Source organism: Rhinoderma darwinii, chromosome 1 (genome assembly GCF_050947455.1).
Source record: "Rhinoderma darwinii isolate aRhiDar2 chromosome 1, aRhiDar2.hap1, whole genome shotgun sequence".
Classification (NCBI taxonomy): domain Eukaryota; kingdom Metazoa; phylum Chordata; class Amphibia; order Anura; family Rhinodermatidae; genus Rhinoderma; species Rhinoderma darwinii.
In genome coordinates, this window is record NC_134687.1 from 216,818,501 (window position 1) to 216,835,845 (window position 17,345).

Consider the following 17,345-nt stretch of genomic DNA (forward strand, 5'->3'; position numbering starts at 1 on the left):
TCGTTACATATTTCTACTAAGTACGTACAATATTATTAATCTCTGGTGGTTTTGCCTTTAGTCTAATCCCGGCGTGGTCACATGCTTTGATAATCGCCCTCACAATCTTGAATCTGGTCAATTTGTGACTTTTCGTGAAGTTTATGGAATGGCTACTATAAACTGCTCCAGGCACCAGATTACAGGTGAGCTGTTATAAAATTCACAAGTTTAGTTTTCTTTTATATATTGCATTTTTGTTTCTCTTTTGTGAAAAAAATCTTCCTGATAATGTTTATCAATCATTAACCTCTTTTTACAACACAAAACATTGCTTGTTTTAATAAAAAGAAAAATGGTATTGTTACTTCATAGTGGATCACGGATTGAGAGGAGCTTCTTTTTTACTTAACCCCTTCCCGCCATTTCACGTACAGTTACGTCATGGGAGATGGCCTTTTCCCGCATCTCCACGTAACTGTACGTGAAGGAGATGAAGCTGGCTCAGGAGCTGAGCCAGCGACATCACTGCCGTGTGACGGCTGTATGTTACAGCTGGCACCCTGAGGTATCGGCCAGGACCGGAGCTAGCCTCCGATCCGACCGATTAACCCCTCACATGCTGCGTTCAATAGAGATCGCAGCATGTGAGGAGTTTACAGCCACAGGCGCCCCAGCAACGTGATCGCTGGTTTGCCGGTGGCTGCAAAGGCGATCGGAGGGCTAACGCTTACCTCCCGGTCCGCCAGTAACGGAGTCCTCCTATGCCCCGTCGTCGGCGGGGCCCAGGAGGCTACCGGTACCATCGGCAAGATGGCGCCGGCTCAGCTTCCGGCTCAGAAGCTGAGCCGGCGTCATCAGCAGTGGGTGTCCGCTGTATGTTACAGCAGACACCCCGCTCTATCGGCAGGAACCGGAGCTAGCTCCGATTCCTGCCATTAACCCCTTCAATGCAGCGATTCAATGCAATCGCTGCATCAAAGTGGTTTGTATGCAATCGGCAGCCTTGCCATGCGATGGCAAGGCTGGCAACTGCTACTATGGCAACAGGATGCCTAACAATGGCTTCCTATCTGCCATTACGTTAGTTGATTAGGCCCCGCCCGGAGGCGGAGCCTGATCGGCTTGCTGTCAGTGAACAACTGACAGTTCTAATACATTGCACTACATAAGTAGTGCAATGTATTAGAACATCAAAAAAACAGTTGGACCTTCAAGTCCCCTAGTGGGACTAAAGAAAAGTGTAAAAAAAAGTAAAAATAAAAGTTGTAAAAAATACAATAAAAGTTTCAAATAACACAAAACACAATCGCCCTTTTTCCCTTATCAAGTCATTTATTATTGAAAAAAAATAATAAAGCCATACATATTTGATATCGCTGCAACCGTAACGACCTTAACTATAAAAATATTTGTTATAGTTATGTTATTAGTTATAGTTGTTGTTGTTGTTTATTCCGCACAGTGAACGCCGTAAAAAAATACTGACATAATTGCTATTTTTTGGTCACTTTGTCTTCCAAAAATTGAAATAAAAAGTGATCAAAAAGTCGCATGTACCTAAAAATGGTGCCTATAAAAACTATAACTCGTCTCGCTAAAAACAAGCCCTCATACAGCTCAGTCAACGAAAAATTTAAAACAGTTATGGCTCTCACAACTTGGCGACAGAAAAAAATCCATTCTCTTTACAAAAGTTATTTTATTGTGCAAAAAGTTGTAAAACATAAAAAGTGCTATAAATTAGGTATCGCCAGAATCGGACTGACCCGCAGAATAAAGGTAACATGTAATTTATAATGCGTGGTGAACGCTGTATAAAAAGAACTAAAATATGCCAGAATTGCTGTTTTTTGGTCACCTTGCCTCCCAAAAAAAAAAGGATAACAAGTGATCAAAAAGTCGCATGTACCCCAAAATGGTACCAATAAAAACGACAGCTCGTCACACAAAAAAAAAACGCCCTCATATCACTACGTCTATGAAAAAATTAAATTAGTCAAGGCACCAATAAGCCAGGAAATAAAAATATGCAGTTGTGCCGGCCCAAGGGGAACGTTTCTTCTGTTTCAAGTGGCGAATTATCAAGGCCCCTAAAATTAGGGAACCGGGGAGGGCCCAAACATATTTGCTGGAAGTGAGGGTGCCCGTATTATACCAGGACAACACTTTCCCAGCAAAATTCCCCAAACTTCAAAGGTGCGGAGTGCGGACCAAAAGGGGAATAAGTAAAGACCATTTATTAGTGCGACACCGGCCTGTGCAGAAAGGATTGTGTCACAGCATAACACACATTTATGGATTATTTTATTGTTTTTTTTTACCCCACTATACCACCTGACTATGCCCATTATATACTCCGCCCGCCTTACATGTACCCCCACATTATAAACGGAAACACCAGTAAGACTCAAAACAAAACTACTACAAGCAAAATCCACGCTCCAAAAGCCAAATGGCGCTACCTCCCTTCTGAACCCTACAGTGTGCCCAAACAGCAGTTTACTTCCACATATATGGCATCGCCGTACCCGGGAGAACCCTTTTAACAATTTTTGGGGTGTGTGTCTCCAGTGGCACAAGCTGGGCGCCACATATTGGCATATCTATTGAAAAACCATTTTCACTCTGCAACATCGCGTGCACACCAATTTCTGCCAATCACCTTTGGGGTTAATATGCTCACTACACCCCTAGGTGAATACCTTGAGGGGTGTAGTTTCCAAAATGGGGTCACTTCCTGGGGGGAATCCACTGTTTTGGTCCCACCCAGGGACTTTGCAAATGCGACATAGCGACCAGAAACCAATCCAGCAAAATCTGTACTCCAAAAGCCTAATTGCGTTCCTTTCCTTCTGAGCCCTACTCTGTGCCTAAACAGCAGTTTATGACCACATATGTGGTATTGCCGTACACAGGAGAAGTTGCTTTACAAGTGTTGGGGTGCTTTTTTTCATTTATTTGTTGAGAATATGAAACGTTTTCAGCTAAAACTACGTCTTATTGTAGAAAATGATTTTTTTTATTTTCACTGCCCAATTCTAATAAAATCTATGAAACACCTGTGGGGTCAAAATGCTCACTACACCCCTAGATGAATTCCTTAAGGGGTGTAGTTTCGTGAATCGAGTCACTTTTGGGGAGTTTCCACTGTACTGGTACCTAAGGAGCTTTGCAAAAGGGACATGGTGTCAAGAAACCAATCCAGCAAAATCTGTGCTCCAAAAGCCAAACGGCACTCCTTCTCTTCTGATCCTTGCCGTATGCCCAAACAGCAGTTTATGACCACAAATGGGGTATTGCCGTACTCCAGAGAAGTTGCGTTACAAATGTTGGGGTTCTCTTATTCCTTTATTTGTTGAGAAAATGAAAAATGTTGAGCTAAAATTACGTCTTATTGGAAAAAGATTTTTTTTTATTATCTTCACTGCCCAATTCTAATAAAATCTATGAAACCCCTGTGGGTTCAAAATGCTCACTACACCCCTAGATGGATTCTTCAAGAGGTGTAGTTTCCTAAATGGAGTCACATTTTTGGTGTGTTCACTCTTTTCGTCCCTTAGGGGCTTTGCAAATGCGACGTGGTCTCCGCAAACCATTCCTGATAAATTTGAGCTTCAAAAGCCAAATGGCGCTCTTTCCCTTCTAAGCTCCGCCGTGTGTCCAAACAGCCGTTTATGACCACATGCGGGGTATTTTTTTACTCGGGAGAAATTGCTTTACAAAGTAGTGGTGCATTTTCTCCTTTTAGTCCTTGTGGAAATTAGAAAAAATTAGCTAAACCTACATTTTCTTTGAAAGAATGTAGATTTTCATTTTCACGGCCTACTTCCAATAATTTCTGGAAACAACCTGCGGGGTCAAAATGCTCACTATACCCCTAGATAATTTCCTCAAGGGGTATAGTTTCCAAAATGGGGTCACTTTTGGGGGATTTCCACTGTTTTGGTGCCGCAAGAGCCTTTCAAACCCGACATGGAGCCTAAAATATTTTCTAATAAAAAGGAGGCCCCAAAATCCTCTAGGTGTTCCTTTGTTTCTGAGGCCTGTGCTTCAGTCAATAAGTGCACTAGGGCCACATGTGGGGTATTTCTAAAAACTGCAGAACCTGGGCAATAGATATTGAGTTTAGTTTCTCTGGTAAAACTTTCTGTGTTACAAAAAAAATAGATGAAAAATGAATTTCTGCAAAAGAAATTTGAACATTTCACATCTACTTTGCCTTAATTCCTGTGAAACCTCTAAAGGGTTAAGAAACTTTCTAAATGCTGTTTTGAATACTTTGAGGGGTGAAGTTTTTAAAATGGGGTGACTTATCGAGGGTTTCTAATGTATAAGGCCCTAAAATCCACTTCACAACTGAACTGGCCCCTGTAAAAATAGCCTTTTGAAATTTTCTTGAAAATGTGAGAAATTGCTGCTAAAGTTCTAAGCCTTGTGATGTCATAGAAAAATAAAAGGATGTTCAAAAAAACGATGCCAATCTAAAGTAGACATATGGGTGATGTTAATTAGCAACAATTTTGTGTGGTATTACTATCTGTCTTACAAGCAGACACATATAAATTTAGAAAAATGCACATTTTTGCAATTTTTCGCTAAATTGTGGTGTTTTTTACAATTAAAAAATTGTCTGTGTCCTGAAGGCCAAAACAGGCTGTGTCTTGAAGGGGTTAAAGTGTAACTAAACGTTTGACAAACTTCTGAAATGTCAGAAGTTTTAATTGGTGGGGGTCCAAGCACTGAGATCCCCACCAATCATTCAAACTAAGCGGCATGTGAGAACTCAGCCGCTTCGTTTCTGTTCGGCTTTTTCCGGAAAGCTGATGTATCGGAGTACAGCCCCATAGACTTTCTATTGAGCACATACTCCGATACGTTGATTTCCGGAAAAAGCCGAACAGACGCTGAGCACTCACACGAGCGCTTCTGCCGCTACGTTTGAGCGATTGGTGGGGGTCTCCGTGTTTGTCAAACATTTAGTTACACTTTAAAGGGATTTTCCCACAAACACACGCATCCCCTTTCCACAGGATAGGGGATACATGTGTGATTGCTGGAGGTCTGACCGCTGTGGTCCCCAGTGATGAGAACAGGGCACAAAGTCCCCTGAAGTGCTCCACGAGAATGGTGTGCCTGCTCGACCAGCGTTCCATTCGTTTCTATGGAGCTGCTGGAGACAGCGGGTCACGGAAGTCCCATAGAAATGAATGCTCCATTCTCATGGAGCACTTCTGGGGACTTTCAGTCCCCCATTCTCCTTCTTGCTGGTTGTCCCAGTAGTCGTACCCCCAGCCATCACGCATGTATTCCCTATCCTGTGGTTAAGGATACATGTTCTTTGTTGGAAAACCCCTTTAAGTTGTTAAAGAATATCTTTACTTTAAAAAAAAACTTTTGATAAGTCAGACATTTTTGATCAGTGGGGGTCCGGATACGGAGGCCCCCACTATCGCTGAAACCAATGTGCAGGCTGCTCAGCTGCACGTTAGGCTTGGCAATATTGGGGTCTCGGCTCCGACCCCCACCGATCAAATCTTTTGAGATGTCTGACATAACAATTTTTTTTTGCATGTGCAAATATACACACTAGATAGGGAACAAATGTTTGATCGGTGGGGTCCCAGTCGCCAGGACCTCCACCGATCATAAGAACCGGCTTACCCTGCCGTTCTTGGTAGCCCCATAGGAATAGAGCAATAGTGCGCATGCTCGGGCACTGCTCCATTCATTTCTTTGGGGCTCCCAGGAACGGCACGGTTTTTGTGGTTAGTGGAGGTCCCATCATTTGGACCCCCGCATACCAGATATTTATCACCTTATCCTGTGGACAGGTGATTAATAATTATGGGAAAACCCCCTTTAAATCAGTATTAACCTGAGACACATAGTTGGGGGTATTAAATATACCTTTCTCACTCATCTGCACTTAATCAGCAGGATTTCATAGCTGCTGCCTAATATTATACAATACTTTGTTATGAACCGTGCTTCTAACATGGATTTTAGTGCCACAGATCTTCATCGTTTCCATAGCAGAGCACAAGATTATCTTGGTGTAGCATTTTTATTGTAATATTCGTTAAAGGCAATCTGCGCCATCAGACATACTGTGACGGATTATTTTTATATGTACTCATTTGTTTGATTTGCTGTATGAGATTTAAAGGGGTCTTCGGGGTCATTACTATCGATGACCTATTTTTCAGAATAGATAGGTGGGCGTCTGACTCAAACCTACCCCTCCCCCTCGGGGACTGTGGCCTCTCCGTTGCTTACCTGGTACAGCTCCGTACATTCAGTAGTGGCTGTGCCTGGTACTACATCTCCTTGCAGGTCAGTCCCATTCATGTAAATGGGACTGATCTGCAGTACCAGGCACAGCTACCGAATTTACGAATCTGTGCCAGCTAAGCAATGAAGAGGCTGCAGCGCTCATCAATGCGCCGCTACCCCTTTAGTCAGCTGATTGGTGGGGGTGTGCGTGGATATTTTTATACATAAGTATTCAATAAATATCTAGTCTTTGATAAATCCACCTATATGCCTTAACCTTTTGTCGATTTATTTATTTATTTATTTATTTATTTTTTTGGTTACTGATGTCTAGCCCTGTCCAAGCTATATATAGATAGATAGATATAGAGAGTCATCCTCCTCCTCCCTCTTTCTCCTTCCCTCCCTTCTTTTTCCCTCCCTAGCCGTAATTTGGCGACACAAAATAAATTTTCTTTTTTTACACTTCGGTTTTTACATGTAAAAGTAGTAAAATATAGAAAAAACTATATATATTTGGTAACGCCGTAATCGTATTGACCCACAGAATAAAGTTAATATGTTGTTTTAATTGCACAGTGAAGGGGTTAATACTATAAGCGTTCAATAGGTACCTGGGGAAACCAGGGCTAATCTACTGGCCTTTGGCAATATTGATGTGTTTTGTGCGTGGAGTAGGACACCCAATGATCTGATATTCTGAAGGATATGTCATCCATATCAAAGCCCTAAAAAAGGCCCTTTAAAAAAAAATAGTGTGTGTGTGTGTGCGCGCATTCAGAATCCTCCTCCGTTCCAAAAAATTCAAAGGGGGATGCATCTCCTCTCTTCTATCAAACTGCCAGTAGTGGAAGCGGACGAGGCATCTGATTGGCTGGCAGTACTGTGCACGTGATTGGATATGTGGGCAGCAAGAATCCTAAGTGCAAATATTACACCAGGTAAAAGGGCATGCAAAAAAAAAAAAATAGGTTTACAAAAGCCACGCAAAGTGATGGGGAAATAACAAAATATGACCATTAGATACACAATTTCTGACTGCACTACGCCTGTCTAATGCACGTTTACAGCTGATTAAGCAGGGATTGTGTTTTTTCTTTTGTTCCAATAGGCACAATTTTTTAAATTTTTATATTCATTTTGCGAATTATAATTTCTAACTTTTATTATACTCTTCACAGTTACATCACCTTACTCATTCAGCATTGGAGATACATCAGACATGGACCCATACCAGCATGGTGGACTAGCTGTTCAGATCAAAATGCCACAATCATTCAGCTTCGTAAGTAGTTCCACAGAAATGTGTTTAAGTATTTGGTAACCCCAATGAACCAAATAGAAACACTTTGCTATCTGTTCATATTCTCTATTGAGTGGTTAAAGGAAAATTATTCAACTTCTTAAAGTGGCACTCCAGCGGGGTTTTTTTTTTTTTTTTCTTATAGTGCAGCGTAGGCACTTAAGAATAATGTAGCGGCTCCTGTGTATGCCTTGTGTATACCTGTTCTAGGTAATGTGCCGTTTATGGGTTGTCTGCCATTTTGGTTCCTTCTGCCCCTCTGAGATGATTCCCCTAATACAGACTACATTTCCCATGATGCTTCTGGCTTTTCAGAGGTGTGGAGTCTCCTCACATTGCACTTTCTCTGCTCTGTGTCCTATCTAAGTGCAGCAAGTGATAGATCAGTAACATAAACCTTATGTCCTCACACTGCAGAGTTTAAGTGTATCCTATGAAGCTTCAGCCTGTCTCCTCTGCCTCCTGCTAGTGATAGGTTTCTGTGGCAGTGGAAGGGGACCAAAGAGTTTGGAAGTCAGCAAAACCTTTTCCTCTGTAAATTAGGAATATTTTCTATACTGTTGGTATTCACGTAAATTGTGACAGGAATTTGTCGTCTCCCGAAATGTGTAAAGACATTATATAAACCGCATTCCCTGTAAATGATCCAATATGTTGCATATATTAGCTTGACGAATACTGCTTAAGATCTGTTCATATATGCGTCAGAGGCTCTGTTCGGAGCATCTGTCGCAGATTCGGACAGATTTAACGGGAATAATTATTATGCTTTATATAGCAATATTTATTCTTTTCTCCTCAAAATGATAGACCTCAAATACCTCACTATAAGTCAATGTCCATCACGCGACCGATCCAGACTGCATCATGGTTTCCAGAAACCACAACTCAGATATGAACAAAAGCTAGTTATTTGCTCTGATAACTAAAAGGAGTATTCCCATCTCCCTTATTATACCTGCAAATTGACCCAACTAAACCTGATTAGCGCACAAAAATGGTGCATTTACCACTCCACGGCGCCTCTGCACCCTAACGAGCCCATCTCCAATATGTGGTCGGGACTGCAGTATTAGTCCATATACCAGGCTCGTCACAAGGTCATAACTCAGACACCTGATTACTTGTTCGTGCGTGTCCCCGGTGCTGCTCTTCTTTCTGAATAGCAGTATCCGGATAAATAACGAAGTTCGCTCCATAGCACGTTATACATAGCCACTATAAATCTATATTGCCAGCCATAATAAGGGCTCGACTGAAGTCCATGTTCCGATTAGGCCTCATGCACACTTTCATCAGTCTTTCACAGATCCGTGTGTCCGTCATTGGAACAGTGTGCTTCCCGTGTGTACACTACAGTGTTTGTTTCCGAGAGGAAACTGAAACCCGTTCACACTATGTACACGATATTGTGAGTGCCGCACATGCTATTCCCTGTCCAGCAATACTCCCTGTCCAGGGTGCTGATAGTTACTGCCGATCAGTGCTGCCCTTTAACTCTTTCAGCACCCTAGACAGAGACTACTGCTGGACAGGGAATACCATGCGCGGCGCTCACAATCTAGATTAATGGTTCATTAAAAAAAACCCGGAACAAAAAAGTTACTACTTACCCAGAACTCCCTGCTTGCCTGCTTCTCCCTCAAGTCCGGCCTCCTGAGATGCCGTTTCAGACCATGTGACCACTGCAGCCAATCACAGGCTGCAGCGGTCACATGGACAGCCACGTCATCCAGGGAGGTCGGACTGGATGTCAGAAGAGGGACGCGTCACCAAGACAACGGCCGGGGTACATATGAACTTATTTTTCTTAATATCGCTGCGTTCCAGCACTGATCAGCAGCCTCTTCTCTCTATCAGTGCTGACAGAGAGAAGGGGCTGTCGATTAGTGCAGTATCTGGCTCTCTGCCCGCCCGGCCGTTGCTAGGCAACAACTCCGTCACACACGGACAGCATGCCTTCCGTGTGCCTTCAGTTTTTTTTGACGGCCCCATTGACTTGCATGGGCCTCACGATCACGGAATCTCGGACCAAAGTAGGACATGCTTTACTTTTGTCGGAACGGAGCAACGGGACCGTCAAAAAAAACCAAAAACTGAAGTGTGCATGGCCCCATTGAAATGAATGGGTCAGGGTGCTAGCCGTCTCAAAAACCGCTAGCACCCTGAAGAAAAAGACTGAAGTGGGCATGAAGCCTAAGGCTGGGTTCACACGACCTATTTTCAGACGTAATGGAGACTTTTTAAGCCTCGAATTACGTCTGAAAAACGGCTCCAATACGTTGGCAAACATCTGCCCATTACTTTCAATGGGCTTTACGATGTACTGTGCCGACGACCTGTCATTTTACGCGTCGCTGTCAAAAGACGGCTCGTAAAATTACAGCCTCGTCAAAAGAAGTGCAGGACACTTCTTGGGACGTTTTTGGAGCCGTTTTCTCAGATTCAAATGAAAACCGCTTAAAAAACGCTGCGAAAAACACGAGTTGCTAAAAAAAAGTCTGAAAATCAGGGGCTGTTTTCCGTTGAAAACAGCTCCGTTTTTTCAGACTTTTTTGGTCACTACGTGTGCACATACCCTTACAGATGAATAAGATGGCTCCAGTGATACTGTGCATGCCAGAGAGCCATCCTAATCACTTGCATAGAGATGGAGAGAGGGGGGCTTCTGCGCATGCTCTGGCAATGCGCTCTCTCTACATCGGTTATGCTCTTATAAACCGCACGTGACCGCTGAGGCCAGCTATTGGCTGAATCGATGCGTAATCGATTAACGGTGCTGGAGGGTGAGTACAATTTGTAAAAAAATTTGGGCAGGTGAGGTGATCAAAAAAACATCAATTCTGGGGTGTTTTTAGATTTTATTAACGGTGCATGAAAAATAACATTATCTCTGACTTTTATGGATGGTGCGAAATCTGCTATGTTTTATTTTTATAATTTTTAATTAACCAGTTAGTGACCGCCAATGCGCCTTTTCACGGCGGCGACTAATGGACTTTATCCTGATGCATACGCCTTTTCACAGCGGACAAAGCCCTGCTCGAATGGACGAGATCGATATCCGTATTGCTCTTGCCAGTTTAACCCCTCAGATGAATCCTGAATTAAAAAAAGTGATCAAAATCGCATCTACTCCAAAATGGTACCAATAAAAACTACAAGTCGTCCAGCAAAAAAAAAAGCCCTCCTACAACTGCATCGGCAGAAAAAATGATGGCTCTTCAAATATGGGCACACGAGTGTGGCGAAATTGCTTATTTTTTATTTTATTTTATTTTTTTACATATTCCTCCCCCAAAAAAACTGTTAAAAGTTAATCAATAAATTTATAGGTACCCCAAACCGAAATGGTGCTATTAGAAAATATGGGGGATGACAATATGGTGATGGAGGGGGCTGTTTCTTTTCACCATGGTATTTAAGTGGATCTCTAATCCCAGCCGTTAGTGCAGGGTGTCAGCTGTAATACACAGGTGACACCCGCAGCGTATGGTGCTGCCCCCCTATCACGACGTATAGTTAAATCATGATGGGTTAATGTATATAAAAAAAGAATCTGCACATTTTATTTTTTTGCTAAATTAATTTTGTCACTAATTGCTTCATTTTTATTTATTTTTTCAGGAAAGACTGGAAAAACAGTTGATGGACCCAAAATATCTGATTGCAGATTTCAGCAATCCCGAGGTAATCCAAAATGAGAAAAATTATAGATATATTGTATAAAGTTTCCATGTGATATTCTGAATCTCAATGAATATCTTACTTAGATTTGTATATTATGTAGATTTGTTAGTCAATGTAGTTCATTAGTTTTTGTCTCAAACAAGTCGCACTGTGTACAGATTGGATAAAAATGGCTATGACCTGCAAGTGTATAGATATGAGTACCCTTGGCAAAGCTGTCAAAACCACCAAGACCCTGGTAAGCCTACCCACCGTTCAAATGTCATTATTGTTCTAAGCTTCGCTGCACATTAGGTTGATGTCTCAGATGATTAGTGTATATTTAATCCAGCCATACACATAAAATAGCTGTTGGATGAACGCTGTTTCAGCCGACGGCTATTGCCCCCAACTGCTCCATAAACCTTGCACACTCAGGTCGCCCGAGTGTGCTTATGATCGAATACCTGTTGTGCTATTAGGCCGAATGACTGACCTAGCCACTGTGATATTATGGCAGAGATCTCTGTAGCTCACTTGTTAGCCATGCTGTATATACGTGCATAGAATGGGGGACAAGTTAATGACAAATCTATCGTACTTCTGGAGGACTAGATTAGGCAGGATAACACTATACACACTGGATATAAAAAGTATACACAACCCTGTTAAAATGGCAGGTTTTTGCCACGTTACAAAATCAGTCCAAGATGAATAAGTTCAGAACTCTTTCCACCTTTTAATGTCGCCTATAATCTGTACAATTGAACAACAAACTGAAATCTTTTAAGGGCCAGTCCACACTGAGTTTTTTGCCGTGGAAATGCAAAACGCACCAAAAAACGGACGAAAATGCCTCCCATTGATTTCAATGGGAGGTGGAGTTGTTTTTTTCCCGCGAGCAGAAAAACGGTCGCGCGGGAAAAAGGGATATGCCATATCTTCAGGCGTTTACGCCTCTGACCTCCCATTGACATCAATGGGAGGCACAGAAAGCGTATTTCGCAGCGTTTTTGCCCATGGCGCTCAATGGCCGTAGGCGAAAAACGCCACAAAAATCGGCGTGCAGGCAGAGCAAAATCTGCCTCAAAATTCCAAACGCAATTTTGAGGCAGATTTTCCTCCTGCAAAAAAGCTGGAAACTTTGTTGCTACTACAACACTTTCCCTGGGACTGATTGCGGGTGCTGCCGTCGGTTGCATGGCAAAACCGGAGGCCATACTACAGCCTCCGGGTCTGTCATTCACAGAAGCCTATGAGGACCAGCTGGTCTTCATAGGCTTCCTGTCAGTGTGAATGTCAACGTCACACTGGCAGTTTATAACCCGTTACACTACCTAGGTAGTGTAATGTATTATAGCAGCCATCAGTGCTGCAGGTCTTCAAGTAAAAAAAAAAAAAAGTAATTTGTTTTTACACTTTTATAAAACATTTTTAAGTTACAAAAACAAAAAAAATGCTTTTTTTCCCCTATAAAGTCTCTTATTATAGGAAAAAAAAATAAACCGTTAAAGTACACATATTTGGTATCATCACGTTCATAACGACCCCAACTATAAAACTATAATATTATTCTTCCCGCACGGTGAACACCGCAAAAAATAATTAAACAATACTAGCATCACAATTTTTTTTGGTCATCAATCCTCCCAAAATATAAATAAAAAGTGATCAAAAATTTGCATGTACCCCAAAATAATACCAATAAAAACTACAGCCTGTCCTGCAAAAAAGCCCTTACACAGCTTTTTTGACTGAAAAAAATTATGGCTCCCAGAATATGGTGACACAAAAAATGAATAATTTTATAGAAAAGTGATTTTTGCCACAAAACATTAAAAAAAACGATATACATATGGTATCGCCGTAATCGTACCGACCTGCAGAATAAAGTAAAATGACATTTATCGTGCACAGTGATTACTGTAAAAAAGGACAAAAACATTGTCAAAATGTATTTTTTTTTTTTGTTTTTTTTTTTGTCTCTTTGCTTGACAAAAAAATCTAATAAGTGATCAAAAAATCACATGTACCCTAAAATGGTACCAATGAAAACTACAGATTGTAACGTAACAAATAAGCCCTCGCACGGCTCCGGTGCCGGTGGAGAAAAAATGAAAAAAAGTTCTGGCGCTCAGAATATAGCAACAGAAATTGTCCAAAAGCGGATAAGATTGGGCACCATCTATCAGTGCGACACCGGCCACATATCTATGAATTATTTATTTACCACATTATTATGCCCTGATCTCTGCCCAGCTTACATATGTCCCCACATTATAAACTAAAATACCAGCAAAACCCCAAACAGAACTATTACCAAGCAAAATCTGCGCTCCAAAAGCCAAATGGCGCTCCTTTCCTTCTGAGCTCTGCCGTGGGTCAAAACAGCCGTTTATTACCACATATGGGGTATTGCCGTAATCGTGAGAAATGGCTTTACAAGTTTTGGGGTGCTTTTTATTCTTTCTTCCTTGTAAAAAAATTATTTTTAAATATTTTTTCAGAAAAAAAAGTAGATTTTCATTTTCACAAACCTATTCCAATAAATATAGCAAAATAACTGTGGGGTCAAGATGCTAACTATACCCCTAGATAAATTCCTTGAGGTGTGTAGTTTCCAAAGCCACTTTTGGGGAGATTCCACTGTTTTGGCACCACAAAACCTCTTCAAACCTGACATGGTGTCTAAAATATATTCTAAAAAAAGGAGACCCCAAAATTCTCTGGGTGCGCCTTTGCTTCTGAGGCTGGTGCTTCAGTACATTATCACACTAGAGCCACATGTGGGATATTTCTAAAAACTGCAGAATAAATATTGAGTTGCATTTCTCTGGTTAAACCTTCTGTGTTACAGAAAAATTTTTATTACAAATGACTCGGCAAAAAAATTTACATTTGTAAATGTCACCTCTACTGTGCTTTAATTCCTGTGAAACGCCTAAAGGGTTAATAAACTTTCTGAATGCTGTTTTGAATACTTTGAGGGGTGCAGTTTTTAAAATGGGGTGATCTATGGGGTCTATCTAGTACATCAGGCCCTCAAAGCCACTTCTGAGCTGGTCCTTGACAAAATAGCCTTTTGCAATTTTCTTAAATGTGAGAAATTGCTGCTAAAGTTCTAAGCCTTGTAACGTCCTAGAAAAATAAAATAATGTTCAAAAAACAATGCAAATATAAAGAAGACATATGGGGGATGTTAATTAGCAACTATTTTGTGTGGTATTACTATCTGTTTTACAAGCAGATACATTTAAATTTAGAAAATACATAATTGTTACAAATTTTCTTTTAATTTTTGTGTTTTTCACAAATAAGCTATGAATTTATTGACCAAATTTTTCCACTAATATAAAGTACAATATGTCACGAGAAAACAGTCTCTGAATCGCTTGGCTAGGCAAAAGTATTCCAGAGTTATTACCACATAAAATGACACGTCAGATTTGAAAAAATGGGGCTGGTCATTGAGGCATCGATGACCCTTGGTCCTTAAAGGGTTAAATAACCCCCTGTACAGTCAACGGGGCGTGTACTTGCAAGGGGGCGTGTTACTATGGCTGTGACACTGTCCAATCCAATATGGACAGTGCCACAGCAAGAGCGAAGAGTGTGGGATTTCAGTCTTTTCACCTGGCAAGAGGGCGTGTCACCGCTACGGACAGTGTAAGAGCTGGGGAGCGCTAGACAATAGAAGACTGATCTCTCTCAAAAGCTGAAGAGATGAGAGCGCGCTCTCCTCTCGACAGTACGCTCTCCGTAGCAGTGACACGCGCCCTTGCCAGTTCGGCAGAAGACCAATCTTGAAAGCTTGAGCGTGTGCGTGCGCGCACTCTCTCCTCTCTTGCTGTAACACTGTCCATATCTGATTGGACAGTGTCAGCCATAGTTACCTGCCCCGTTGACTGTTCAGGGGGTTATTTAAATATCGAGTGCCAAATACAATGGCACTGATATCTAAATAACGGAGAGAGGTAGAAAAAAAAGTAAAGTGCCCCAGGGTTTGTGCAGCCCTCCCCATTAAATGCTGCACATATATGGGGAGGTGAAAGGTTCTCTTTTTAAATAATGGCAGCTGTGTACTGACTACTATTTTAACATGAGTTTAAAAGTGATTGGGGATGTGGTTGTGTTCAGAATTAGCCAATTGTAAGAGGGTGTTCACACTTATGCAACCACATTATTGTATTTTTGTTTTAATTTTTTCCCTCCATGATTTCAGTTTGTTTTTCAATGGCATTGTACAGATTATGGGTCACATTAAAGGTGGAAAATCTTCTGAAATTATTAATCTTGTACTGATTTTTTTGACATGACGACAAAAACATGTTGTTTTAAACAGGGGTGTGTAGACTTTTTATATCCACTGTACATACAAGGCTCTGTAGGCATCATCCCTGTCAATCCCTAATATCATCTGGGGGAGGGGGCTGTACTCCAACTCCTGGAGACTGTATTAATCTGACATTTGTCAATTGACTCCCATTCATTTCAGCTGCCATAAAGCACACATGCACCCTGCTGCATTGACTATACAAAAAGGGTGTGTCTCCAATATGGCCGTCTCCAGGAAACTTTTTAAAAAAGGCTACAGGTTTTTATCAGTCAGAATAGTTCTCTTAAAACACACGGGGAGTAAATATTTCATAAATTCTATAGTTAACAGGATTGTGTAGATACAAGCCAAAGAGTTTTCACTCCCACTAACTGTGTGGTAACAATTTTATAAAACACAAAGTTTCTTAATATCACTAATATAAAGAAATGTATCTACCACGGACAAATTGTGGGTTTAAAAAGTGTCCATTAATTGACTATATTAAGATGGTTTTACTAATCGGGTTATTAAAGATAGATATTTTGGGGAAATTCCCAATCTTCATTTGCCCTATTAGTAAGACCATATAAGTATAGTCCATTACTGGGGGTCCATTGACTCTTTTTAAACTCACAATTTGTATGTGGTAGATAAATTTAATATTTCTTCAGATTTAGTAATATTAAAATAATTTTTTTCTTGCTTTATGAAATTACCACATCGTTAGTGAGAGTGAAAACTCTTTTTTTGGCTTGTGTCTACACAATCCAGTTAACTACAGAATTCATAAAAAATGGCTACAACATTTAAAAAAAACAAAAAAACTATTTATTTTATGTGTATATAGTAGAGATATGCTAAAATTGAACATGAAGCAGGACAAGTGTGCTTTTCATGAGCGGCAGGACGTTGCCACATCGGGACGAGCATACTTGTCCTGCTGATCACGCAGGCACAGCAAGTGTGCCCATACCATCAGGAGCAGGTCAACAACTGTAAGGGTATGTTCACACGTCTTAACAATTTACGTCTGAAATTACGGAGCTGTTTTCAGGCGAAAACCTCTCGTGAATTTCAGACGTTTTTGCAATTACTCTCGTTTTTCGCGGCGTCCATTACAGACGTAATTGGAGCTGTTTTTCAATGAAAAACGTCCATGCACTTCTTTGACGCGGGCGTGTCTTTACGTGCCATCTTTTGACAGCGACGCGTAAAATTACACCTGGACTGCACAGAACATCGTAAGACCCATTGCAAGCAATGGGCAGATGTTTGCATGCATAATGGAGCCGACTTTTCAGGCGTAATTCGAGGCGTAAAACGCCCGAATTACGTCTGAAAATAGGCCGTGTGAACATGCCCTAATACACAGCCGCGGCCCTATTCCAACGGTGGAGATCAGAGAAAAACCAGTGTACTCAAACATTCACCCTTTAAATTCTGCAATGAAAGCTGATTGCGACATTTAAAGGAAAAGAGTGATGTGGGGTACCCCATATCACTTTTTTCCCTTTAAATGTCGCGATCGCACCACAGACTAACACCTTTATATGGACAGACAGTCCAGTGTCTATTGAAGGACCCCATAGCGGTCTGACTATACTTGGGTATGCTCTAACAACTGCATGTGTATATTAGTACGCAGGCTAATGTACTGGCATTAGCCAGTACACTAAAAATAAAAAATGTAACTACTTTTTTTTTTTTTTTTTTTCTGGCCCTCAAGGTCGCAATTTGCTTTAATCTTAACTGATTAAAAACCTTATGGGTGCTTCTGTGAGGTGTGATATTCATAAGAGT

The 17,345-nt window shown here is 41.1% G+C and overlaps 1 protein-coding gene across 1 annotated transcript in view; it reads left to right on the top strand.

The window, feature by feature from the left end:
- UBA6 (ubiquitin like modifier activating enzyme 6) overlaps positions 1-17,345 on the top strand; it is a 92,577-nt gene that overhangs the window by 18,167 nt on the left and 57,065 nt on the right. Inside the window, exons 9-11 of the mRNA XM_075861572.1 lie at positions 62-185; positions 7,437-7,540; positions 11,186-11,248. Of these exons, the coding sequence (XP_075717687.1) occupies positions 62-185; positions 7,437-7,540; positions 11,186-11,248 (291 nt within the window). The remainder of the gene's footprint in view (positions 1-61; positions 186-7,436; positions 7,541-11,185; positions 11,249-17,345) is intronic.